This window comes from Salvia splendens, chromosome 22, assembly GCF_004379255.2.
Source record: "Salvia splendens isolate huo1 chromosome 22, SspV2, whole genome shotgun sequence".
NCBI lineage: Eukaryota > Viridiplantae > Streptophyta > Magnoliopsida > Lamiales > Lamiaceae > Salvia > Salvia splendens.
In genome coordinates, this window is record NC_056053.1 from 15,468,551 (window position 1) to 15,495,971 (window position 27,421).

At 38.0% G+C, this 27,421-nt stretch overlaps 1 protein-coding gene, 1 long non-coding RNA gene and 5 pseudogenes across 2 annotated transcripts; all 7 read right to left on the bottom strand.

Moving 5' to 3' along the window:
- Window positions 1–332: 332 nt before the first annotated feature.
- LOC121785973 (rho GTPase-activating protein 5-like) lies at window positions 333–2,527 on the bottom strand. Its single transcript, XM_042184469.1, has 5 exons — window positions 2,139–2,527; window positions 1,701–1,821; window positions 1,495–1,614; window positions 1,184–1,414; window positions 333–1,096 (listed from the first exon to the last, which is right to left on the bottom strand). The coding sequence occupies exons 1-5, from the start codon at window positions 2,525–2,527 to the stop codon at window positions 488–490; spliced, it is 1,470 nt and encodes a 489-aa protein (XP_042040403.1). The 3' UTR covers window positions 333–487.
- A 4,086-nt stretch (window positions 2,528–6,613) lies between these two features.
- On the bottom strand, window positions 6,614–7,297 carry LOC121785743. Its single transcript, XR_006047043.1, has 2 exons — window positions 7,157–7,297; window positions 6,614–7,091 (listed from the first exon to the last, which is right to left on the bottom strand). It is a non-coding gene; the product is annotated as an uncharacterized LOC121785743 (long non-coding RNA).
- Window positions 7,298–15,641: 8,344 nt separating this feature from the next.
- On the bottom strand, window positions 15,642–18,124 carry LOC121786777 (annotated as a pseudogene).
- A 764-nt stretch (window positions 18,125–18,888) lies between these two features.
- Window positions 18,889–20,352, bottom strand: LOC121786778 (annotated as a pseudogene).
- Window positions 20,353–21,116: 764 nt separating this feature from the next.
- LOC121786779 lies at window positions 21,117–22,577 on the bottom strand (annotated as a pseudogene).
- A 764-nt stretch (window positions 22,578–23,341) lies between these two features.
- On the bottom strand, window positions 23,342–24,790 carry LOC121786780 (annotated as a pseudogene).
- A 785-nt stretch (window positions 24,791–25,575) lies between these two features.
- Window positions 25,576–27,039, bottom strand: LOC121786781 (annotated as a pseudogene).
- Between the last annotated feature and the right edge of the window lie 382 nt (window positions 27,040–27,421).

The following is a 27,421-nucleotide window of genomic DNA, read 5'->3' on the forward strand; positions in this document are numbered from 1 at the left end:
TTGTGTTTATATTTATTGTAAAGTTGGGTTACCAATTTTTAAAATATTGAGGGAAAAAGTTTACACTTCTAAGGGCTTGCTTGGTTACTTTGAAAACGCCTGAAGAAGCTCACTTTTTAGCCATTTTCATGTTGTTTGGTTAGATGTGTAGAGTTTCAATCAGACCCAGTTCACTAGCCAAGCTATGGTTATTGGCCTTGAATATTTGGTTGAATGTGTATATTTTTGCTTGATTAGTATACAATTACTTATAAGTTTTAAATAACAATCAAGGTCTCTAAGTTTGTCAGCATAAAGAACAACTGATGGAAGCAAAAATTCCAAGAATCAAGTAAAACAATAGATGAATCATGCACTTCAAAATCACTATCACACTACAAATAATGGTAATGTTTATCTTCATCCAAGAAAGAAATCAAAATGAAAATGGTTATCTAGAGAGAAAAAATATCTTCAACAATCAGCTAAATGCATGATTCCTCAAATCTCACCTCCATGCTTCCACCCTTTCTTTATGCGAGCTTACGCGACTTACAACAGTTAGATCCTTGTTTTTCTCTGCACATCCATCACAGTGAAGAGTTGATCTTGGAGCGCGTTTATTAGCTCCCTTCTTCGCCTCATTGGGATTGCTCGTCTGGCTGCTTTTCGCCCTTCTACCACGAGCTTTTCTAGCTGTTGCAGTTGCATTTAAGCGTTCATCCCCATTGTGTCTCGTTGTTCCAACAAAATTTGGAATTTCAGCAGGCAAATGATCATCATCTCCATTTCCTTCAGACAATATGTTTTCTATTGAATTCAGAAAACCATGAGTTTGTCCATGGCAGATTCTTGATTCAGCCTGAGAGGTAGAGCTCATAATCTGATCCAACGGAGGTTCTTTGACCGCTTCTGCTTCCTCATCCTCGTTGCCCTCCACGTGGTTTCTTGGTCTTGAGGTGTTGTGGTGACCATCCTCATCCGAAGGCTCTCCCTGCAGCACGGGACCAGCTTCGACCACACATTCCCCCCTCTCTCTAAGCATCTTCGCCACGAGGGTCTTGAGGAAATTCATCACTTGAACAACATACATCAACGCTGTCAGAGGGTCCGACATCTGCAGCAAGAAACAAATAATGCATGGTTACAAGAAGAAAAACACAACAAATGGTGTAGGAGTTTTGTATGTTCCATTTATGCTAACCTTGGTCTTATTTAGTGCAAAAACCATCGCAATGTTGCGTGCATTCTTCTTGTTGAAATGCTCAAACTGAGCAACATCAGCCATGAGGTTGAAGGCCCAATCCAGCAACGCAGCCTCTGTTGGTGGGAGGAATCCCACGAGGCGAGAGCACTCTTCTTCTGACTGTGCCTCCATCACCTGCTCAGGAGGGAGAGAATCCAATATCCCACTCGGTATCTCTCTAAACCAAGCCTACAAAGAAGAAGCAAACACACTTTAATCGCGAACTAGTCAAAAACCGTAACCAAACCTATGATAACAAGTCAAAGCACCTTAAGTAGGCCTGCTAAGCAATGAACATTAATGTTTTCTGGGATCACCCCATTGTTTATCTGCTCCCTCGCATACTCTTCCTGGCCATTATCCGGATTGATTCGGAAGATTCCTTCAGACTGGAATATAAGGAACAAAAGTTACGACTCTGGTTGTATAAGCAAAAACGGATCAAGAATATCATCAGCCATCACATAGTTGATACCTGGAGACCGCCTTGCAAATACAAGCGCCTCTGCATCATAAGTAGTATGGTTGGCACGCAATTACCCCTAGGGTCGTACGAGAGCTGCATTGACTCTGTTGAAACCCCAAAGACTCTTGTGCTGCACCATGGAGATTTCGAGGTCAGTATGTGAACGATGAATGCACTTTCGAGGTAAGGTTATTTTCAGTATATGGAAGCTGAATTAAGGAATAAGGAACTTGGAAATATGAGAATTTTCTTGAATAAGCTAATGAAACGGCTATCTAATACATGAAGATTAAAACTCCTAAATCCTCACAAGTTATGAACCAGAATCACAAACAAACCCTCATTAGAACATGCTCCCACATCACATACAAATGCTATATATGTATAAAAAAACACAATTTATTAACTAGGGAATGGAAAATGAAACACAATTAATGAATGAGGCACCTGGCACTAGGAGGCCTTCTGGGAACCTCATGCTCAAACTCAACAGGGAGGCCAAGAAAGCCATTAAACCTATCAAATGTGACATGAGCAATGTGTCTGATATTAGTAGGCCAACCAATCTCCATAATCCAGTCACAATTCTCACTACTAATGTTCTTACACCCCAACAAAGATTTCCTGAAAACAGTGAGCAAAAGAGCCAAAACAGAGAAGTCGTCCTCTTCCTCCCCACTTTCTACTTCTTGTTGTATACGTCTATAATAATTGGAGCCGTACAAATCTACAGGGGTGGGGCTAATAAGAGGGGAATGATTGAGTTGGCCAAAACCATCATTGTTTGAAGGGGAAGAAGGCAAATGGGATGAGGATTGATGAAAGATATCTGTCATTCTGAAATGGCTGTTGAGTGGAGTTGGGGTTTTTTCTATTTTTGTTCTAAAATAGAACTTAGATTCCTCGTTTGTTCTAGCGTTTTTTTTTGTTCCGGATTTGGGAGAGACGCATGACCCTCATGCGTCTCTTTTTAATGAGACGCATGATCGTCATGCGTCTTTCATAGAGACGCATGAGGGTCATGCGTCTCTTTTTAATGAGACGCATGATCGTCATGCGTCTTTCATAGAGACGCATGAGGGTCATGCGTCTCTATTTTTTTTTCGTTTTTTTTTAACGACGCATGAAGGTCATGCGTCTTAGGTATAGACGCATTTCTCTCATGCGTCTGTTGTTTTTTAAAATATAATAGACGACGCATGAGGGTCATGCGTCTCTCCCAAATCCGGAACAAAAAAAAACGCTAGAACAAACGAGGAATCTAAGTTCTATTTTAGAACAAAAATAGAAAAAACCCAGTGGAGTTGGATTGAAGCAAGAGTTTTATTGTTTTGGGTTCATTGCTTAGTCTGCAATTTGCTTAATTGACTAGGAATTGCTTTGCTTTGCTTTGATGTAAAGAGAGGAGAGTTGCAATCAATGTGGTTATGGAGTTGTGTGTTCCTTTATAGTAAGTGATAATACCAATTAGTAACCAACAACGGTACCAAACACTCTCCAACTTTTTTTTTGAATAATCCCTCGAAATTCTCACTATTGAATTTGCAGTTTTGGTCTATTTTTTTCTCAATAAAGCTATACAGCCGGGCCACACATACAGGGGTATAATTGGATTAAGCACTATTCAAATATTAAGAGAATTAAGCCGGTTATTAGTGCATTAGAATATAATTCTAAAGGAGTAATAATAGTAATAATGGTGATATTGATAATATTTAATTCTGTACTATTCTTTTTAGAGTATATCGCATCTTAAAAATCTTATTAATTTATAAAATATTGTAAGATTATTATAATTTTATATATTAATATTCTTAATTATTATTAATTACGTATATGTGATATAGTTTTATAAATTAATATATGACGTATAAACTATTATTTACGTCTTGTGATATAGCAATATATTAATTACACTAATTAGTATAAAGAGTGAACTACAAAAATAGTCTATGGACTATGCGTTTATCTCGTCATTAGTTCACGAACTTTCAAAATATCTCCAGACAATCCTAGACTAAGCGTTTATCTCAAAAATGATCATTTTTCACTGTTTCGGGATGAAAATACCATTTTGGGGGGTTTTGGGGGGTTTGGGCAATTTGGTCTTTTTACCACTTTTAACATTTTAAATCTGATATTATTTCAGTAATGTACAAAATCTGATATTATTTCAAAATTATCATTCTTCTTCCCTTTTGTCATCCTTCACTTTGTTTCTTTATTTCAATATTAGATTTAATTTTATAAAATTAAATTTTAAATTTAATTTGGGATTTCAATTGAATTATTGAGAATTTCAATTAATTATAAAAAATTAAAAATTAAAAAAATTAATTAATAACAATATGAACATCGAGAGTGGAGTGCTAAAACTATTATTCATTCTAATTATCAGACCATAAATTAACTCCCATAGTTGTTGACAATTGAAGACAAACAAACATGATTAAGTGCGTGGAATTAGTATGCCTACAAAAGTGGCGCGCAAAATCCTTAGTGGCCAACATAATTACCCAATTTGAGTGCATGTGACAAATTTAATTCAATACAACAATTACTTACGAAAAAGTGCAAGTTTAAAAATCAATAACTTAATTTATGCCACTGGTCTGACATTTTTTTACGATTAAAAAATGTTGTAACACATTCGTATCGAACATATATCCGACCTTTTGAAATTGGATTACTCAACATTAGACCATCCACAATAGGAATAGCCCAGCCACTGCCACATCAGCAGCACTAAAAATCCTCCTGCCACATCATCAAAACAAGCAAATAGCCCAGCAATAGCCTAGCCATAGCCCAGCCACATAATATCCACATAACTATTAATAAATATATACAAAATGAAATAATTAACAATCACACAATATGCGAAATTTAATTTACGACACAAAAAACGAGAAAATTCACTAATATTAATAAAATTTAAAAAGTACATTAATTAAAAAAAATTACATAATTAAAAAAAACTAACGGCGGTCAATCCTCCGTGCCCATAACTCTTCAATTAAATCCTTTTGGAGTCGAATATGAGCCGCCGTTTGGCGCATGTCGGCATGTGCTTGTAAGAGGCCGGCTTCATCGTTAGGTACCCCACTCCGTACGTTGGGGGCGGCCACGCCGTGGCTTGGACCGGCTTCATTTTCGTCGTTGACCCAATTGGTCAGTTCGCCACCTTCATCTTCGACAATCATGTTGTGCATGATAATACATGCGTACATGATGTCAGCAATGCATTGGACATCCCACATACGCGTTGGACCCTTAATTGCCCCCCATCGAGACTGGAGCACACCAAATGCGCGCTCCACATCCTTGCGCGCCGACTCCTGCCGTGCCGCAAAGTAGGCCTTCTTCTCATCTCCTGGGCATCGGATCGTCTTCACAAAGACGGGCCACCTTGGGTATATCTCATCCGCCAAGTAGTAGCCCATATCATGTTGGCTGCCGTTGGCGACAAAACTGATGGCCGGACCGACGCCCTGACACTGCTCGTTGAAAAGTGGCGACGAGTTGAGGACGTTGAGGTCGTTGTTCGAACCAACTATCCCAAAATACGCGTGCCAAATCCAAAGCCGGTAATCAGCTACGGCCTCCAGGATCATCGTGGGATTCTTTCCCTTGTAGCCGGACGTGTAGAACCCCTTCCAGGCTGTGGGACAGTTCTTCCACTCCCAATGCATACAATCAATGCTGCCTAACATACCCGGGAACCCATGCTGACTCCCGTGCATCCGCAACAGATCTTGGCAGTCTTCGGGGGTAGGCTTTCGCAGATACTGATCACCGAATACTTCTATCACTCCCAGACAGAAATTCTTCAGACATTGCAGGGCAGTCGTCTCACCGATGTGGAGATACTCGTCCCACATGTCTGCCGCGCCTCCGTAGGCCAACTGCCGGATTGCCGCAGTGCACTTTTGAATAGGTGTGTGGCCGGGTCTGCCAGACGCTTCGTGTCTGAAGCGGAAATACAGATATCGAGACTCCAAAGCGTTGACAATACGCATAAACAGGTCCCTGGTCATCCTAAAACGACGCCTGAAAAGGTTGGCGGTGAACCGAGGCTCCTGTGCGAAGTAGTCTTCGTATAGGCGCTGATGTGCAGCTACGTGATCCCGATCAATCACACTGCGGCGGTGGACCACGGGGGGAGGTCGAGGTATCGCCGGCTGCAAGGCACTTTCCATCCATTGGTTTATCGCGTTGGTCGTATAGGCGTCCAACGCCTCGGCCATACGACGTTCGTACTCCTCAGCATCCCCTCCGTTACCACCACTACTACCACCAGCGTTACTCATTTTGCGTTGTTGATCTTGAACAGAAATTAAGATAGAGAGAGTACTCGTTAAAACAAGTGGTGCGAATGAAAATGCCGAGCAAAGCGCGTATATATAGTGTTTCGAAAAAAAAAAAATTAAATTTCGCGCTGGGCGGTGCGCTGGGCGATCCGGTAGCTGCAATAGCGCCGAACGGACCGCCCAGCCGACCGCCGAGCGCCACGCCACCGCCCAGCGCTGCGCGGTTTCTCTCCCCACTCAGCCGCTGGGCGGCTGCAATAGACCGCCCAGCGAACCGCCCAGCGCCGGCGCTCGGCTGGGCAGTCGCTGGGCGCCTATTGTGGATGGTCTTAATCAAAATTAATTTTGTGGTAGAGACAAGACTAATCTACTCTTATTATGTACTTATGATACTCTACCATTGACATTCACGCGGAGAAGAGGACATTTCAGCACTTCACGGCAAAGTTTTATTATCTACTATCAAAATTTCAAAGTGCAGTGTGAAATTTTGGTTTTTTACCAACTCATTTTTTATTGAAAAATGCATGAGCTTTTTTAATTTTTCCCTTTGGATTCGTATTTTTTATTGAAAATTTAACACCCCGAAAAATAAAGGAGAGGGAAAAAAAATAATAAAATAATAAAATCAAACTAATCTAGTTAAATCTTTTCTTAGTTGACTTAGTCAAATATATCTCTCCAAACCCACCAAACGATTTCCCATATCTCCATCTTCCCTAAAATCTCTCCAACAAACCAAATCCAATCTTTAAAGATACACACATCCATAGTAATATATATATACACCCAGACCGTTCCACAACCTTTACCTTTCCTCCAAATTCTGAGATAGCAAAGGGAGTAGAGAAAGCCGTGAGTTTCATTCCTTCCTGCAATTGCAAAATCTTTCTCCCTTCCAAAAAGGTATATCCCTCCCAATTACCTATGAATTTCCTGCTGCATATTTTCATGATTCACGGTAGTTCCTCCATGAGAATTTAATTCACCCTTGGGAATTTGTTGAATGATTTATTAAAGTCTCAATCTTTAATGCTTAGATGTTGTCTTTTATTTCTTCCAATCTCAAATTCTTGATGCCCATTAATAACTGAAATCAAATAATTAGAAAACTTAATAAGAGTGAATTGGGGGAAAAGGGAGAGGAAAACTTACTGGTTGGAGAAGCGGCGCTGCCGACGGAGAAACTGACCGCCGACAGACAACAGCGGCGAGGCGGCTCCAATCCTGCTGAACAGCGAACAACAGTGGCTACTGCTGGTGCAGATTTAAGAGGCGGTGATGGCAGCGATTTGCGGCGGCCATGGACGGCGGCTACTGCTGGTGCAGATTTAAGAGAGAGAGAGTGTGAGAGAGTTGTTGGCTGAGATTTAAAAGAGGGAGACGAAGAGTAGGTGGGAGTAACTTAAATTATTTTGTTTGTTACTATTTGAAGATTTTGTTATAATAGCATTCACAATGGATTTCACCCGGCATAGCCCAGTCATAGCCCAGCCACAAACTACTCCTGCCACATCATCAGCACTAAAAATTCTCCTGCCACATAATCAAAACAAGCAAATAGCCCAGCCATAGCCCAGCCGCATCACTCAAAATTATATAAAACAAATAATGAACGATCACACAAAATACGGAATTAAATTTACGCCACAGATACGGGAAAATGCAACAATTTTATTTAAATTTTAAAAAAATTACATTTTAAAAAATTACATAAATAAAAAAAACTAACTCCGAGTAGTCCTCCGCGCCCATAACTCTTCAATTAAATCCTTTTGGAGTCGAATATGAGCTTCCGTTTGGCGCATGTCGGCATGTGCTTGGAGGAGGCCGGCTTCATCGTGAGGTACCCCACTCCTTGCGTTGGGGACGTGATAAACTCGTATTTTAACTGTTTTATTGGGCGTTAAACGTGATGATAATTGGTGTTTAAATGCATATTACTTGAGTTTACGTCCATATTTCACTATAAAGGTGCTTTGATGAGTTTATCCAGTGTTTGAAGTTAAAATAGGTAAAAAGGGTCAAAATGAGCCAAGCCGTGACTGGGGTCTGCTTCAAACGTTAATCTGCTTATCAAGATGGGGTCCAAATCCTATTTTGAGAGTACCATTGTCTTCATCATCGAAAGAGCATCGCGTGGGTACCTCACACGCCCCAATCGGAGTTAGGATGAGAGAGATATGGCCGATCTATGAAAGGCGCGCGGACTGTCGGGAGCTACCCGGCCGGGTGCATTTTATGTGCAATAATTCCACCCGGACGGGTGGCCAATTTTGTTCATAAAGAGTCCAGAGACTTCTACCCGACCGGGTGGATTTTATGTGCAATAATTCCACCCGGCCGGGTCCGTCTGACTGACGATTTTTAGCCTAGACATGATTTTTCTGAAGGGAAATAAAAAGAGAAAAGCTAGGGCAACGAAAATTCATTCTTCCTGAGCCGCGAAAATACACACTCTCTCTCTCTGAAGAACTCTTGGAAGAAGATTGAAGATTCAAGCTTCGATTCCTCCCCCAATTGTAATTCGTATCATGGTTTCTCTTGTTTTTCTTAGTTTTTGTCTAATTTCCGCCATGAACATGAGTAACTAAACCCTTCATGTAGAATTCTTGGTGAAGATGCATTGATTCATAGTTTTAATCCAATTAATTTTGTTTTTTTATCTTGCTCTTGTAATTGTTTGAATTATTATTGTGCTTTTTCCTATCAATTGCTTGATCACCAATTGGGAGTGTTAGGATTTCTTAGAGTAATCGGGAGATGAAATATTTAATCTTGAAAGAAGAATAATTCACACCTTAATTCAATAAAACTCGGGAGAGTTGAGATTATGAGTGGGATCTTTAATCTAATCAAACTTTTGGGAGTTAGGTCTAAGATTTAGAAGGGGACTTCACTTATTACACCTAATCTACAGATTTCTCACCTCGGGAGGGGGTTTAATCTACAATTGTGATTGATTCAACAATTCTGGAGACTTTAAATGGTAAATTGGTTTTAATTGGGTTAAGCTATGAGTTGTGCATCGGATCCTTGAATTCTGCATATTTCTCCATCATCTTATACAACTTGCTTAATTGCTTTCTTGTTAATTGTTCTAATTTAATCTCTGCATTTACATGTTTTCAGTAGTTGTTAGTTTCAAAACTAAATTTCCTGATTGTCTGGATAGTAGTTGAAATTTGTTCGTGGTACTTAGGTTTACACTTAATTGTCTCTGTGGGATACGATATACTCTTGCTTGCTATTTGCTACGATAACCCCGTACACTTGCGGGTATTATTTGGGTAAAATAAAGTTGAGTCAGGACGGCCACGCCGTGGCTTGGACCGGCTTCATTATCGTCGTTGGCCCAATCCGTCAGTTGTACACCTTCATCTTCGACAATCATGTTGTGCATGATAATACAAGCGTACATTATATCAGCAATGCAGTCGACATGCCACAAACGCGTTGGACCCCTAACCGCCGCCCATCGAGACTGGAGCACACCAAATGCGCGCTCCACGTCCTTGCGCGCCGACTCCTGCCGTGCCGCAAAGTAGGTCTTCCTCTCATCTGATGCGCATCAGATCGTCTTCACAAACACGGGCCACCTAGGGTATATCCTATCGGCCAAGTAGTAGCCCATATCATGCCGGTTGCGTTGGCGACAAAACTGATGGCCGGCCTGACACCCTGGCACTGCTCGTTGAAAAGGGGCGATGAGTTGAGGACGTTGAGGTCGTTGTTCGACCCGGCTATCCCAAAATACGCATGCCAAATCCACAGCCGGTAATCAGCTACGGCCTCGAGGATCATCGTGGGATTCTTTCCCTTATAGCCGGTCGTGTAGAACCTCTTCCAGGAAGTGGGACAGTTCTTCCACTCCCAATGCATACAATCTATGCTGCCTAACATTCCTGGGAACCCATGCTTCTTCCCGTGCATCTGCATCAGATCCTGACAGTCTTGGGGGGTAGGGCTTCGAAGGTACTGATCACTAAATATTTCAATCACGCCCTCACAGAAATACTTCATACATTCCAGGGAAGTCGTCTCACCGATGTGGAGGTACTCGTCCCACATGTCCACCGCGCCTCCGTAGGTCAACTACCGGATTGCCGCAGTGCACTTTTGAATAGGTGTGTGGCCGGGTTTGCCAGCCGCATCGTGCCTGAAGCGGAAATATAGATATCGCTGCTCCAAGGCGTTAACAATACGCATACACAGGGCTCTGCTCATCCTAAAACGTCGCCTGAAAAGGTTGGCGTTGAACCGCGGCTCCTCTGCGAAGTAGTCTTCGTATAGGCGCTGATGTGCAGCTACGTGATCACGATCAATCGCTTGTCGGCGATGGACAACTGGCCGAGGTCGAGGTACCGCCGGCTGCAAGGCTCTTTGCATCCATTGGTCTATCCCGCGGTTGGTATATGCCTCAAGCTCTTCGGCCATTCGACGTTCGTACTCCTCAGCGTCCCCCCCACTACCTCCACTACTACCACCCGCGTTACTCATTTCTCGGTGTTGATCTTGTACAGAAATTAAGATAGAGAGAGTACTCGTTAATACAAGTGGTGCGAATGAAAATGAAGTGCAAATCGCGTATATATAGTGTTTCGAAAATAAAAAAAAAAACCGCTGGGCTATGCGCTGGGAGATCCCGGCGCTGCAATGGCGCCGAGCGGATCGCCCAGCGCATAGCCCAACGGATTTTGACCGCCTAGCGCTAGGCAAAATTCATTTCCGAAAAACCGCTCGGCGGTTTTCGGCTCCTGCAATGGTTCGCCTAGCGACCGCCTAGCGCCGGCGCTCGGCTAGGCGGTGCGCTAGGCGCCATTGTGGATGCTCTAATTAAAAAAAAAGAGAGGAAGGTACCGTATGTGGCTGGGAGCATTTTTAACTACTGACTCTTTTCTCTTTAGTATTTGTTTAATTGGTGGTTGAACTAGTTTAATTATTAATTGAATTGCTATATGTGAGGTTTTCTTTATAAAAAGATGGAAGAATAATTGGAGCGCACACACTTAGGATGCATGCATTGATAAATTTATTTATTTTGCAAAGTCTAATTTTGCATATCATGTTATTTCAAAAGGGTTTCCTTTCGCAAGCGAGTAAGGCGAAGTAAGAGTTTTCAAGTTAAGAATATTAAGAGAACGAGGTGGACTTTCTTTTTAAATAAGGCAATGCCCTAAGTATATTTTTATGTGAAATATATTGTGTCATGCCGTATTTTTGTTTTTGAGGATGTGCCTATCTGATCGCCTAGTGGGGAGCGAGTCCCTACTAGAAGTTATGAGTTTAATCGAATTCAGGTTTGTCTAGGGAGCGAGTCCCTATTCAAGCTAGTGTACACAGAGGGGATCGTGCGCTATCTTTCGAGTTAGCCGGTCCAGTGATCGAGAATGTGGCCACGTTCTCGTTTCACATATGAGGTTCTGATGTGGTACGAGGAGAGAGAAAAATGGGTTGCAACCATACTTTTGAGTGAGAAAATGTTTTGGGTGACTTGGTCTTTTATAAAACCCCGAGGTCACTTTTAAATACTGACACAATATTTTATGAAAATTATTTTGGCATGTGTTCACTGGGTACATCAAGTACTCAGCCCTACATTTCTTTTTAAAAATTTGCAGGTTGAGCGTGACAGGTGCGGCGGATGTTGAGCAAGACCATTGAAGAAATTTAAGTGTTAGAATGTGTCATGTCTTCACACGTGGCATATTCCTTCTCTTAAATGTTTCCGCTGAGTAGTTGTCCTTCTTTTGAGTTCTTTTATCATTGAGATAATATCCATTGTGAGTTGTTGATTGAAGAGATACTCTGATTTTATTCGAGCTATTCTCATTTGTTTCGAGCTATGGTCTAGTTCTGTTGTTTTCCCTTTTCTTCCCCGCTTCTTTAATCCTCCCCTAGTCGCGATCAACCGTGTTTTCTATCCTTAGAAAATGCCGGCGTGACAAAGTGGTATCAGAGCAATTTTTCTTTCCGCTCTGGACCCGAGAGTCTTTTTCTGTCTTAGTCTAGACTTTTTTCGTTAGACTACACAATTTTGGTATTGAAGGCTCAATATCCCGACTCACCACACTCAACAAGAAAGATGTAATATATTTTTGTGAGAATATTTTTTCATGCGAAAGTTTTGGAGAAAGGAAGATGAGGAAATTTTTGAGAATGAAAGAGGAGAAAAATGTTTATACGAACAACAAAGTAAAATCTTTCCGTGATGGATTGATTTAAAATTGAGAAGTATTTTCTGAGGTTTCTGAAAAGAGTGGGTTTTGAAGAGAAATTATGAGTTTGATTTCCAGTTTGAGTTTTAAAGTATGAAAGTGTTTTTGCTTTGGGATGTTAAAATGTTGTGTGTTATACTTGGTTATCTTTAAGTATGAATGATGGTGAAGTATGTTGCGAACATAGAGTGCTTATGTTGTAGGCTAGATTGAATACACTCGAATCGTAGTTTTAAGTTGAAATAATTTATCACTTTCCCGAGTGACAAAAACGAACGAGAATCTAAAAGTTTGGGGTGAACCCCTAATTTGTCAAGGCACGACGAGGCAAGGAGATCGAGAATGCGAATGGAGGCCGGTGGACCATGAAACTTTTCTTGGAATTGTGTGAAATTTTGGAGAAAGCTAGGTGCGAACCATTCAAAGGACGTAAGCAAATTTCAGGACGAAATTTTTGTTAAGATGGGTAGATTGTAACACCTCGAAAAATAAAGGAGAGAAAAAAAAAATAAAAAAATCAAACTAATCTAGTTAAATCTTTTCCTAGTTGACTTGGTCAAATATATCTCCCCAAACCCACCAAACTATTTCCCATATCTCCATCTTCTCTAAAATCTCTCCAACAAACCAAATCCAATCTTTAAAGATACACACATCCATAGTAACATATATATATATATATATACACCCAGACCGTTCTACAATCTTTACCTTTCCTCCAAATTCTGAGATAGCAAAGGGAGTAGAGAAAGCCGTGAGTTTCATTCCTTCCTGCAATTGCAAAATCTTTCTCCCTTCCAAAAAAGTATATCCCTCCCAATTACCTATGAATTTCCTGCTGCATATTTTCATGATTCGCGGTAGGTCCTCCACGAGAATTTAATTCACCCTTGGGAATTTGTTGAATGATTTATTAAAGCCTCAATCTTTAATGCTTAGATGTTGCCTTTTGTTTCTTCCAATCTCAAATTCTTGATTCCCATTAATAACTGAAATCAAATAATTAGAAAACTTAATAAGAGTGAATTGGGGGAAAAGGGAGAGGAAAACTTACCGGTTGGAGAAGCGGCGCTGCCGACGGAGGAACTGACCGCCGACAGACAATGGCGGCGAGGCGGCTCCAATCCTTCTAAACAGCAAACAGCAGCGATGATTGAAGGCTGCTCGGCAACGAAGAGGCGGTGACGGCAGCGATTTGCGGCTGCCATGGACGGCGGCTGCTGCTGGTGCAGATTTAAGAGAGAGAGTGTGAGAGAGTTGTTGGCTGAGATTTAGAGCATCCACAACCGTGCTCTTGCCAGAGGCACGGTTGTGGGCCCGACCCCACTTTTTCTGTCTGCTCTCTGGCAAGAGCACAACACCCACAACTGTGCTGTTCTGCAAAGACGAGCACAATTAATTTAAAATTCAATTACACAAAAACATTTCCATAATACTAAAATTCATTAAAAATACCACAATAAATATTACAAATTACAAATAAAATATAAAAGACATAATTAAAATCCTAAAAATTAAAAATTACATAATTAAAATCATAAAAATTAAAAATTACATAATTAAATCCATCTCCGCCGGTGAGTACGGTGTGCGGACACCGACGCGAGATGGAGGAGTCGGAGTTTGGGAAGGGACGGGAGGCCTAGGCTCCGGTGTCCACCCGTATCGCCCATCGGAGCCACCTTGGTCGTCGACTGGGTATGGCCGGTAGCCACCCGGAACGCCCGAATCTTGGGTGAGAGGAGGGGCCGAATAGTCCGTTTCCGGACTAGGAAACGGTTGTGAACCGAACCATTCGGGGTTCCAACCGTGGGAGCCGCTTGGGTTATCGTCGTGACCGGACATAGTGGTGTTGTAGGGTGTGAGAGAATGAAGATGAAAATGGATATGAGAGATTGAAGATGAGAATGGAGATGAGAGAATGATGATGAGAATTGTGTAGTTTGATGTGAATTTTTGGGAGTGAAATTGAGGGTATTTATAGATGAAAGTGTGTATTTTTGGGGTAAAAAAAATTAAAAAAAAAATTAAAAAGTGGGAAAAAACGGTTATAAACGGATATAATTTTTTTGGGAAGTGAAATTTTTTTTTTATCGGTATTTTTAATTAAAAACCGATTTAAAAAAAAATAATTTAAACACAACGGCTATGACGTTGACGAATGAGGGCGCGCCACATCAGCTGCTCGCTGGCACGGCGCTGCTCGATGCATCGAGCAGCGCTGTGCCAGCGGCGCGAGCGCAGGGCGGCGGGTGGCGTCCGTACCAGCGGGGCGGACCGCCGTGGCGACGGACGCCACCGTTGTGGATGCTCTTAGAAGAGGGAGACGAAGAGTAGGTGGGAGTAACTTAAATTATTTTGTTTGTTACTATTTGAAGATGCTGTGCTAATTAAAAAAAAAAGAGGAAGGTACCGTATGTGGCTGGGAATATTTTTAACTACTGACTCTTTTCTCTTTAGTATTTGTTTAATTGGTGGTTGAACTAGTTTAATTATTAATTGAATTGCTATATGTGAGGTTTTCTTTAATAAAAGATGGAAGAATAATTGGAGCGCACACACTTAGGATGCATGCATTGGTAAATTTACCCGCCTTCGCTGTCCTTAGCAAAGTGTGGTTGTGACAAAAACGGTTCTAGCAATGCACTCTACTATGATATGTTATTTTAAATTCATATATATTTCATCTCTATTCCATTTTATTTTCAAACTAAATTCTTTTCTAACTCACAATTTTCTCTTTAACATACAAATGTATCTCTATTACAAGCTCAATAATTATACAAGCTCTTTGGCAACTTATATAAGCTCTTGAATATTTATTTTTAATAAACTCTAAACAATTATAAGTTCATTACAATAAACTTAATTAAACACCCATTATATTTTGTCTAATCCACTAAATTGAACACTGTTGTTATCATCATAGAATATTTCATAGAGTAGTTGCGAGCAAGTCCACCACGCATCCCATATTATGAAAGATTGACATATTCTAAAAAATATGTCGAGGATAATAAACTTCAAACCCTCAACCTCAAATTTCATAAATAACTAAGCATATATTTAGGCGTCATACTACATAAGTACTATATTTCTTGTCTTCTCATTAAACTTCAAATTAGCTCTTTCATGGACTATTACTTTTCAATCATAAGAGAAACTTGTTTGAAAATGATGAAAAATATAAGACATCCACAATTAGCATCAGTATGTGCGTTCTCTAGTTACTTGCAGCAAAGTAGGAACAAAACGACTTGAACAAAAAATATCCTGAAACATAAGATAACTTTAGAGGATTTGAAAAAAAAAACATCCTGAAACACTCAACAAAACTTAAGAAGAATACAAACAAAAAAGTTGTCTTTACATATACTCAAATATTCCTACCTAAAGTGGCTCGAGCCAATGTAATCAATCCATCACTTCTTTCTCCCTTTACTCTTTTTTGAAACAACAGTCCATCCATCCACAACTTGAGGAGTATCTTTCGTGTTACTTTCATCAGCCACAATATTAGTCAGATTGTGATCCAACTTCTTTCTCCCTTTACTCTTTTTTGAAACAACAGTCCATCCATCCACAACATGAGGAGTATCTTTCTTGTCACTTTCATCAGCCACAATATCAGTCAGATTGTGATCCAATTGGCGCTGTGGTCGTGGAGCATCAACTTCCATTGCTGACATATTGTTCTCTATAATTGCATCATCTTCATCACTGTCTTCCTCGTCATCGCTGTTGGGCTGACAAAATAGAAATCGAAAGAGAGGAATATTGAAGTTACTGATGTGAGTAACATGAATAGAAGTTACCGAATGCTGTTCAACAATCCTATAACATAATTAATATGGATATGGCTAACCACGCAAGTCATAATACTAAAACTTCTCCCGTTAACACAGTTACACAGAAACATAGGAGATAAGTGGGAGCAGTCTTACCTGTCTGGTATACGAAACACTTGGAACATTTGTTTCTCGCAGCTTCTTTATCGATTCAAACTGACCTTCTAAATATTCTTCATGCATTACCATAAACTTTTCTGCAACCTACGCAAAAAAATATTAATTAACCAGTATCAGTTCAAGTGAGAAATACCTAAGTACTACATTTCTTGTCTTCCCATTAAACTTACGAATTGGCTCTTTCATGGACTATTACTTTTCAATCATAAGAGAAATTTGTCTGAAAATGATGAAAAATATAAGACATCCACAATTAGCATCAGTATGTGCGTTCTCTAGTTACTTGCAGCAAAGTAGGAACAAAACGACTTGAACAAAAAATATCCTGAAACATAAGATAACTTTAGAGGATTTGAACAAAAAACATCCTGAAACACTCAACAAAACTTGAGAAGAATACAAACAAAAATCTTGTCTTTACATATACTCAAATATTCGTACCTAAAGTGGCTCGAGCCAATGTAATCAATCCATCACTACTTTCTCACTTTACTCTTTTTTGAAACAACAGTCCATCCATCCACAACTTGAGGAGTATCTTTCGTGCTACTTTCATCAGCCACAATATCAGTCAGATTGTGATCCAATTGGCGATGTGGTTGGGGAGCATCAACTTCCATTGCTGAAATATTGTTCTCTATAATTGCATCATCTTCATCACTGTCTTCCTCGTCATCGCTGTTGGGCTGACAAAATAGAAATCGAAAGAGAGGAAAATTGAAGTTACTGATGTGAGTAACATGAATAGAAGTTACCGAATGCTATTCATCAATCCTATAACATAATTAATATGGATATGGCTAACCACGCAAGTCATAATACTAAAACTTCTCCCATTAACACAGTTACACAGAAACTTAGGAGATAAGTGGCAGCAGTCTTACCTGTCTGGTATACGAAACACTTGGAACATTTGTTTCTCGCAGCTTCTTTATCTAGTCAAACTGACCTTCTAAACATTCTTCACGCATTACCATAAAATTTTCTGCCACCTACGCAAAAAAAAAATTCAAAGATAAAAAATTGGAATATGGTGATTGATAAGTATGTATGATTGTATTCTAATTATCCTTTATCATCGACCACGAAACAACTCAATCAAGTAGGTGATATTGATATCTATTGTTTACAACCACCTTGGGTAATCATTATTCATTATTCAGAGTAGAAATTGTGCATGATTGGAATTTAGGAGTTTTTATGTCGAACTAGCTTCACAAGGCAAGTACCTGCTTCCATTTTGAATATTGGCTCGTTGCATATAATATGACTATCTTAAACTCATATGGTTAAGTGCAATGAGAGAATACAGAGAAGTATCAGATAGATGGAAATCCCAGTTCCCTTCATATTTTCTAGTAATATTCCCCTTAATTACAAGATTTGAGTAGAGAATTTTTGCTTTACTCTTTAATTTCCATCCTACACACCTAGCATTGGGTTCAGGTTCGAGCAATAGAAGTTATTAAGCCTTCACATATGAATGGACATTAAGTAATTAGTAGGAGCCAAAATTAGGGCAAATACATGAAGATGATATACCTCCTCAACACTGCCGTCCTCAATCTCAGTATTGAGAGAGTCCATGAATTCATAAATTATATCATCTACATCATCAATATACACTTGATTTGCACAACAAATAAAATCTAACAATTACTAAAACAAACTTAGGTTTTTATACCATCTCAATAACACTCTGTTTTAGCATATAAATAGATATTAATTAACCAGTATCAGTTCAAGTGAGAAATACCTTTCGATTGAGTGAGAAAATTGAAGAGATTGTGGCCGAGCTGCTACGATTTCTAGAGAGAGTCGCAGCTACCCCACCCGTTTTCGATGGCCATCCGCAGTGCAGCCCACCGAGAAAGAACCATCTGAATTCCATCACCGAATTGAGCCGCTGCCTCTGGAGTCATACGGTGGTTGTTCATTCTTTGAATTTGCCCTTTTTTCTTCTTCTTTGAAATTGACACAGAAAAAGAAAATTCAGAGATTGAAGAAATTGATCGTATTTAGGGCTGCCCTTTTTGTTTTATTTAGTGTGGGCTCTTACACGATATTTAAAGGCCCAAAATAAAATTTAATGATGTATAAGTTCAGGAAAGAAAATACATTCATCCTTATCTAACTTTTTCATGATTTTATGAACAAACAATCAATTTTTAAAAAATACCCCTAATACGTATATATCATTAGGGTGTGTTAGGATCCTTACATCATCTTAGTCACAAATCACATTCTTTGGATCCTTAAATTGAATGGTTGTGATAAGCTACATTATTATACTAAAAATCTACATTATTAGCCGCAGTACAATATTAGACTGGAAATATACATTATTAGACTAAAATGCTACATAAGTACTACATTTCTTGTCTAACCATTAAACTTCAAAATAGCTCTTTCATGGACTATTACTTTTCAATCATAAGAGAAATTTGTCTGAAAATGATGAAAAATATAAGACATCCACAATTAGCATCAGTATGTGCGTTCTCTAGTTACTTGCAGCAAAGTAGGAACAAAACGACTTGAACAAAAAATATCCTGAAACATAAGATAACTTTAGAGGATTTGAACAAAAAACATCCTGAAACACTCAACAAAACTTGAGAAGAATACAAACAAAAATCTTGTCTTTACATATACTCAAATATTCGTACCTAAAGTGGCTCGAGCCAATGTAATCAATCCATCACTTCTTTCTCACTTTACTCTTTTTTGAAACAATAGTCCATCCATCCACAACTTGAGGAGTATCTTTCGTGCTACTTTCATCAGCCACAATATCAGTCAGATTGTGATCCAATTGGCGATGTGGTTGGGGAGCATCAACTTCCATTGCTGAAATATTGTTCTCTATAATTGCATCATCTTCATCACTGTCTTCCTCGTCATCGCTGTTGGGCTGACAAAATAGAAATCGAAAGAGAGGAAAATTGAAGTTACTGATGTGAGTAACATGAATAGAAGTTACCGAATGCTATTCATCAATCCTATAACATAATTAATATGGATATGGCTAACCACGCAAGTCATAATACTAAAACTTGTCCCATTAACACAGTTACACAGAAACTTAGGAGATAAGTGGCAGCAGTCTTACCTGTCTGGTATACGAAACACTTGGAACATTTGTTTCTCGCAGCTTCTTTATCTAGTCAAACTGACCTTCTAAACATTCTTCACGCATTACCATAAAATTTTCTACCACCTACGCAAAAAAAAAATTCAAAGATAAAAAATTGGAATATGGTGATTGATAAGTATGTATGATTGTATTCTAATTATCCTTTATCATCGACCACGAAACAACTCAATCAAGTAGGTGATATTGATATCTATTGTTTACAACCACCTTGGGTAATCATTATTCATTATTCAGAGTAGAAATTGTGCATGATTGGAATTTAGGAGTTTTTATGTCGAACTAGCTTCACAAGGCAAGTACCTGCTTCCATTTTGAATATTGGCTCGTTGCATATAATATGACTATCCTAAACTCATATGGTTAAGTGCAATGAGAGAATACAGAGAAGTATCAGATAGATGGAAATCCCAGTTCCCTTCATATTTTCTAGTAATATTCCCCTTAATTACAAGATTTGAGTAGAGAATTTTTGCTTTACTCTTTAATTTCCATCCTACACACCTAGCATTGGGTTCAGGTTCGAGCAATAGAAGTTATTAAGTCTTCACATATGAATGGACATTAAGTAATTAGTAGGAGCCAAAATTGGGGCAAATACATGAAGATGATATACCTCCTCAACACTGCCGTCCTCAATCTCAGTATTGAGAGAGTCCATGAATTCATAAATTATATCATCTACATCATCAATATACACTTGATTTGCACAACAAATAAAATCTAACAATTACTAAAACAAACTTAGGTTTTTATACCATCTCAATTACACTCTGTTTTAGCATATAAATAGATATTAATTAACCAGTATCAGTTCAAGTGAGAAATACCTTTCGATTGAGTGAGAAAATTGAAGAGATTGTGGCCGAGCTGCTACGATTTCTAGAGAGAGTCACGGCCACCCCACCCGTTTTCGATGGCCATCCGCAGTGCAGCACACCGAGAAAGAACCATCTGAATTCCATCACCGAATTGCGCCGCTGCCTCTGGAGTCATACGGTGGTTGTTCATCCTTTGAATTTGCCCTTTTTTCTTCTTCTTTGAAATTGACACAGAAAAAGAAAATTCAGAGATTGAAGAAATTGATCGTATTTAGGGCTGCCCTTTTTGTTTTATTTAGTGTGGGCTCTTACACGATATTTAAAGGCCCAAAATAAAATTTAATGATGTATAAGTTCAGGAAAGAAAATACATTCATCCTTATCTAACTTTTTCATGATTTTATGAACAAACAATCAATTTTTAAAAAATACCCCTAATACGTATATATCATTAGGGTGTGTTAGGATCCTTACATCATCTTAGTCACAAATCACATTCTTTGGATCCTTAAATTGAATGGTTGTGATAAGCTACATTATTATACTAAAAATCTACATTATTAGCCGCAGTACAATATTAGACTGGAAATATACATTATTAGACTAAAATGCTACATAAGTACTACATTTCTTGTCTAACCATTAAACTTCAAAATAGCTCTTTCATGGACTATTACTTTTCAATCATAAGAGAAATTTGTCTGAAAATGATGAAAAATATAAGACATCCACAATTAGCATCAGTATGTGCGTTCTCTAGTTACTTGCAGCAAAGTAGGAACAAAACGACTTGAACAAAAAATATCCTGAAACATAAGATAACTTTAGAGGATTTGAACAAAAAACATCCTGAAACACTCAACAAAACTTGAGAAGAATACAAACAAAAATCTTGTCTTTACATATACTCAAATATTCGTACCTAAAGTGGCTCGAGCCAATGTAATCAATCCATCACTTCTTTCTCACTTTACTCTTTTTTGAAACAACAGTCCATCCATCCACAACTTGAGGAGTATCTTTCGTGCTACTTTCATCAGCCACAATATCAGTCAGATTGTGATCCAATTGGCGATGTGGTTGGGGAGCATCAACTTCCATTGCTGAAATATTGTTCTCTATAATTGCATCATCTTCATCACTGTCTTCCTCGTCATCGCTGTTGGGTTGACAAAATAGAAATCGAAAGAGAGGAAAATTGAAGTTACTGATGTGAGTAACATGAATAGAAGTTACCGAATGCTATTCATCAATCCTATAACATAATTAATATGGATATGGCTAACCACGCAAGTCATAATACTAAAACTTCTCCCATTAACACAGTTACACAGAAACTTAGGAGATAAGTGGCAGCAGTCTTACCTGTCTGGTATACGAAACACTTGGAACATTTGTTTCTCGCAGCTTCTTTATCTAGTCAAACTGACCTTCTAAACATTCTTCACGCATTACCATAAAATTTTCTACCACCTACGCAAAAAAAAAATTCAAAGATAAAAAATTGGAATATGGTGATTGATAAGTATGTATGATTGTATTCTAATTATCCTTTATCATCGACGACGAAACAACTCAATCAAGTAGGTGATATTGATATCTATTGTTTACAACCACCTTGGGTAATCATTATTCATTATTCAGAGTAGAAATTGTGCATGATTGGAATTTAGGAGTTTTTATGTCGAACTAGCTTCACAAGGCAAGTACCTGCTTCCATTTTGAATATTGGCTCGTTGCATATAATATGACTATCCTAAACTCATATGGTTAAGTGCAATGAGAGAATACAGAGAAGTATCAGATAGATGGAAATCCCAGTTCCCTTCATATTTTCTAGTAATATTCCCCTTAATTACAAGATTTGAGTAGAGAATTTTTGCTTTACTCTTTAATTTCCATCCTACACCCCTAGCATTGGGTTCAGGTTCGAGCAATAGAAGTTATTAAGCCTTCACATATGAATGGACATTAAGTAATTAGGAGCCAAAATTGGGGCAAATACATGAAGATGATATACCTCCTCAACACTGCCGTCCTCAATCTCAGTATTGAGAGAGTCCATGAATTCATAAATTATATCATCTACATCATCAATATACACTTGATTTGCACAACAAATAAAATCTAACAATTACTAAAACAAACTTAGGTTTTTATACCATCTCAATTACACTCTGTTTTAGCATATAAATAGATATTAATTAACCAGTATCAGTTCAAGTGAGAAATACCTTTCGATTGAGTGAGAAAATTGAAGAGATTGTGGCCGAGCTGCTACGATTTCTAGAGAGAGTCGCGGCCACCCCACCCGTTTTCGATGGCCATCCGCAGTGCAGCACACCGAGAAAGAACCATCTGAATTCCATCACCGAATTGCGCCGCTGCCTCTGGAGTCATACGGTGGTTGTTCATCCTTTGAATTTGCCCTTTTTTCTTCTTCTTTGAAATTGACACAGAAAAAGAAAATTCAGAGATTGAAGAAATTGATCGTATTTAGGGCTGCCCTTTTTGTTTTATTTAGTGTGGGCTCTTACACGATATTTAAAGGCCCAAAATAAAATTTAATGATGTATAAGTTCAGGAAAGAAAATACATTCATCCTTATCTAACTTTTTCATGATTTTATGAACAAACAATCAATTTTTAAAAAATACCCCTAATACGTATATATCATTAGGGTGTGTTAGGATCCTTACATCATCTTAGTCACAAATCACAGTCTTTGGATCCTTAAATTGAATGGTTGTGATAAGCTACATTATTATACTAAAAATCTACATTATTAGCCGCAGTACAATATTAGACTGGAAATATACATTATTAGACTAAAATGCTACATAAGTACTACATTTCTTGTCTAACCATTAAACTTCAAAATAGCTCTTTCATGGACTATTACTTTTCAATCATAAGAGAAATTTGTCTGAAAATGATGAAAAATATAAGACATCCACAATTAGCATCAGTATGTGCGTTCTCTAGTTACTTGCAGCAAAGTAGGAACAAAACGACTTGAACAAAAAATATCCTGAAACATAAGATAACTTTAGAGGATTTGAACAAAAAACATCCTGAAACACTCAACAAAACTTGAGAAGAATACAAACAAAAATCTTGTCTTTACATATACTCAAATATTCGTACCTAAAGTGGCTCGAGCCAATGTAATCAATCCATCACTTCTTTCTCACTTTACTCTTTTTTGAAACAACAGTCCATCCATCCACAACTTGAGGAGTATCTTTCGTGCTACTTTCATCAGCCACAATATCAGTCAGATTGTGATCCAATTGGCGATGTGGTTGGGGAGCATCAACTTCCATTGCTGAAATATTGTTCTCTATAATTGCATCATCTTCATCACTGTCTTCCTCGTCATCGCTGTTGGGTTGACAAAATAGAAATCGAAAGAGAGGAAAATTGAAGTTACTGATGTGAGTAACATGAATAGAAGTTACCGAATGCTATTCATCAATCCTATAACATAATTAATATGGATATGGCTAACCACGCAAGTCATAATACTAAAACTTCTCCCATTAACACAGTTACACAGAAACTTAGGAGATAAGTGGCAGCAGTCTTACCTGTCTGGTATACGAAACACTTGGAACATTTGTTTCTCGCAGCTTCTTTATCTAGTCAAACTAACCTTCTAAACATTCTTCACGCATTACCATAAAATTTTCTGCCACCTACGCAAAAAAAAAAATTCAAAGATAAAAAATTGGAATATGGTGATTGATAAGTATGTATGATTGTATTCTAATTATCCTTTATCATCGACCACGAAACAACTCAATCAAGTAGGTGATATTGATATCTACTGTTTACAACCACCTTGGATAATCATTATTCATTATTCAGAGTAGAAATTGTGCATGATTGGAATTTAGGAGTTTTTATGTCGAACTAGCTTCACAAGGCAAGTACCTGCTTCCATTTTGAATATTGGCTCGTTGCATATAATATGACTATCTTAAACTCATATGGTTAAGTGCAATGAGAGAATACAGAGAAGTATCAGATAGATGGAAATCCCAGTTCCCTTCATATTTTCTAGTAATATTCTCCTTAATTACCAGATTTGAGTAGAGAATTTTTGCTTTACTCTTTAATTTCCATCCTACACACCTAGCATTGGGTTCAGGTTCGAGCAATAGAAGTTATTAAGCCTTCACATATGAATGGACATTAAGTAATTAGTAGGCGCCAAAATTAGGGCAAATACATGAAGATGATATACCTCCTCAACACTGCCGTCCTCAATCTCAGTATTGAGAGAGTCCATGAATTCATAAATTATATCATCTACATCATCAATATACACTTGATTTGCACAACAAATAAAATCTAACAATTACTAAAAAAACTTAGGTTTTTATACCATCTCAATAACATTCTGTTTTAGCATATAAATAGATATTAATTAACCAGTATCAGTTCAAGTGAGAAATACCATTCGATTGAGTGAGAAAATTGAATAGATTGTGGCCGAGCTCCTACGATTTCTAGAGAGAGTCGCGGCCACCCCACCCGTTTTCGATGGCCATCCGCAGTGCAGCCCACCGAGAAAGAACCATCTAAATTCCATCACCGAATTGCGCCGCTGCCTCTGGAGTCATACGGTGGTTGTTCATCCTTCGAATTTGCCCTTTTTTCTTCTTCTTCTTCTTCGAAATTGACAAAGAAAAAGAAAATTCAGAGATTGAAGAAATTGATCGTATTTAGGGCTGCCCTTTTTGTTTTATTTAGTGTGGGCTCTTACACGATATTCAAAGGCCCAAAATAAAATTTAATGATGTCTAAGTTCTGGAAAGAAAATACATTCATCCTTATCTAACTTTTTCATGATTTTATGAACAAACAATTAATTTTTAAAAAATACCCCTAATACGTATATATCATTAGGGTGTGTTAGGATCCTTACATCATCTTAGTCACAAATCACAGTCTTTGGATCCTTAAATTGAATGGTTGTGATAAGCTACATTATTATACTAAAATTCTACACTATTAGCCGCAGTACATTATTAGACTGGAAATATACATTATTAGACTAAAATGCTACATAAGTACTACATTTCTTGTCTTCCCATTAAACTTCAAAATAGCTTTTTCATGGACTATTACTTTTCAATCATAAGAGAAATTTGTCTGAAAATGATGAAAAATATAAGACATCCACAATTAGCATCAGTATGTGCGTTCTCTAGTTACTTGCAGCAAAGTAGGAACAAAACGACTTGAACAAAAAATATCCTGAAACATAAGATAACTTTAGAGGATTTGAACAAAAAACATCCTGAAACACTCAACAAAACTTGAGAAGAATACAAACAAAAATCTTGTCTTTACATATACTCAAATATTCGTACCTAAAGTGGCTCGAGCCAATGTAATCAATCCATCACTTCTTTCTTCCTTTACTCTTTTTTGAAACAACAGTCCATCCATCCACAACTTGAGGAGTATCTTTCGTGCTACTTTCATCAGCCACAATATCAGTCAGATTGTGATCCAATTGGCGATGTGGTTGGGGAGCATCAACTTCCATTGCTGAAATATTGTTCTCTATAATTGCATCATCTTCATCACTGTCTTCCTCGTCATCGCTGTTGGGCTGACAAAATAGAAATCGAAAGAGAGGAAAATTGAAGTTACTGATGTGAGTAACATGAATAGAAGTTACCGAATGCTATTCATCAATCCTATAACATAATTAATATGGATATGGCTAACCACGCAAGTCATAATACTAAAACTTCTCCCGTTAACACAGTTACACAGAAACTTAGGAGATAAGTGGCAGCAGTCTTACCTGTCTGGTATATGAAACACTTGGAACATTTGTTTCTCGCAGCTTCTTTATCTAGTCAAACTGACCTTCTAAACATTCTTCACGCATTACCATAAAATTTTCTGCCACCTACGCAAAAAAAAAATTCAAAGATAAAAAATTGGAATATGGTGATTGATAAGTATGTATGATTGTATTCTAATTATCCTTTATCATCGACCACGAAACAACTCAATCAAGTAGGTGATATTGATATCTATTGTTTACAACCACCTTGGGTAATCATTGTTCATTATTCAGAGTAGAAATTGTGCATGATTGGAATTTAGGAGTTTTTATGTCGAACTAGCTTCACAAGGCAAGTACCTGCTTCCATTTTGAATATTGGCTCGTTGCATATAATATGACTATCTTAAACTCATATGGTTAAGTGCAATGAGAGAATACAGAGAAGTATCAGATAGATGGAAATCCCAGTTCCCTTCATATTTTCTAGTAATATTCCCCTTAATTACAAAATTTGAGTAGAGAATTTTTGCTTTACTCTTTAATTTCCATCCTACACACCTAGCATTGGGTTCAGGTTCGAGCAATAGAAGTTATTAAGCCTTCACATATGAATGGACATGAAGTAATTAGTAGGAGCCAAAATTAGGGCATATACATGAAGATGATATACCTCCTCAACACTGCCGTCCTCAATCTCAGTATTGAGAGAGTCCATGAATTCATAAATTATATCATCTACATCATCACTATACACTTGATTTGCACAACAAATAAAATCTAATAATTACTAAAACAAACTTAGGTTTTTATACCATCTCAATAAAACTCTGTTTTAGTATATAAATAGATATTAATTAACCAGTATCAGTTCAAGTGAGAAATACCTTTCGATTGAGTGAGAAAATTGAATAGATTGTGGCCGAGCTCCTACGATTTCTAGAGAGAGTCGCGGCCACCCCACCCGTTTTCGATGGCCATCCGCAGTGCAGCCCACCGAGAAAGAACCATCTAAATTCCATCACCGAATTGCGCCGCTGCCTCTGGAGTCATACAGTGGTTGTTCATCCTTCGAATTTGCCCTTTTTTCTTCTTCTTCGAAATTGACACAGAAAAAGAAAATTCAGAGATTGAAGAAATTGATCGTATTTAGGGCTGCCCTTTTTGTTTTATTTAGTGTGGGCTCTTACACGATATTCAAAGGCCCAAAATAAAATTTAATGATGTATAAGTTCAGGAAAGAAAATACATTCATCCTTATCAAACTTTTTCATGATTTTATGAACAAACAATTAATTTTTAAAAAATACCCCTAATACGTATATATCATTAGGGTGTGTTAGGATCCTTACATCATCTTAGTCACAAATCAGAGTCTTTGGATCCTTAAATTGAATGGTTGTGATAAGCTACATTATTATACTAAAAATCTACATTATTATACTAAAAA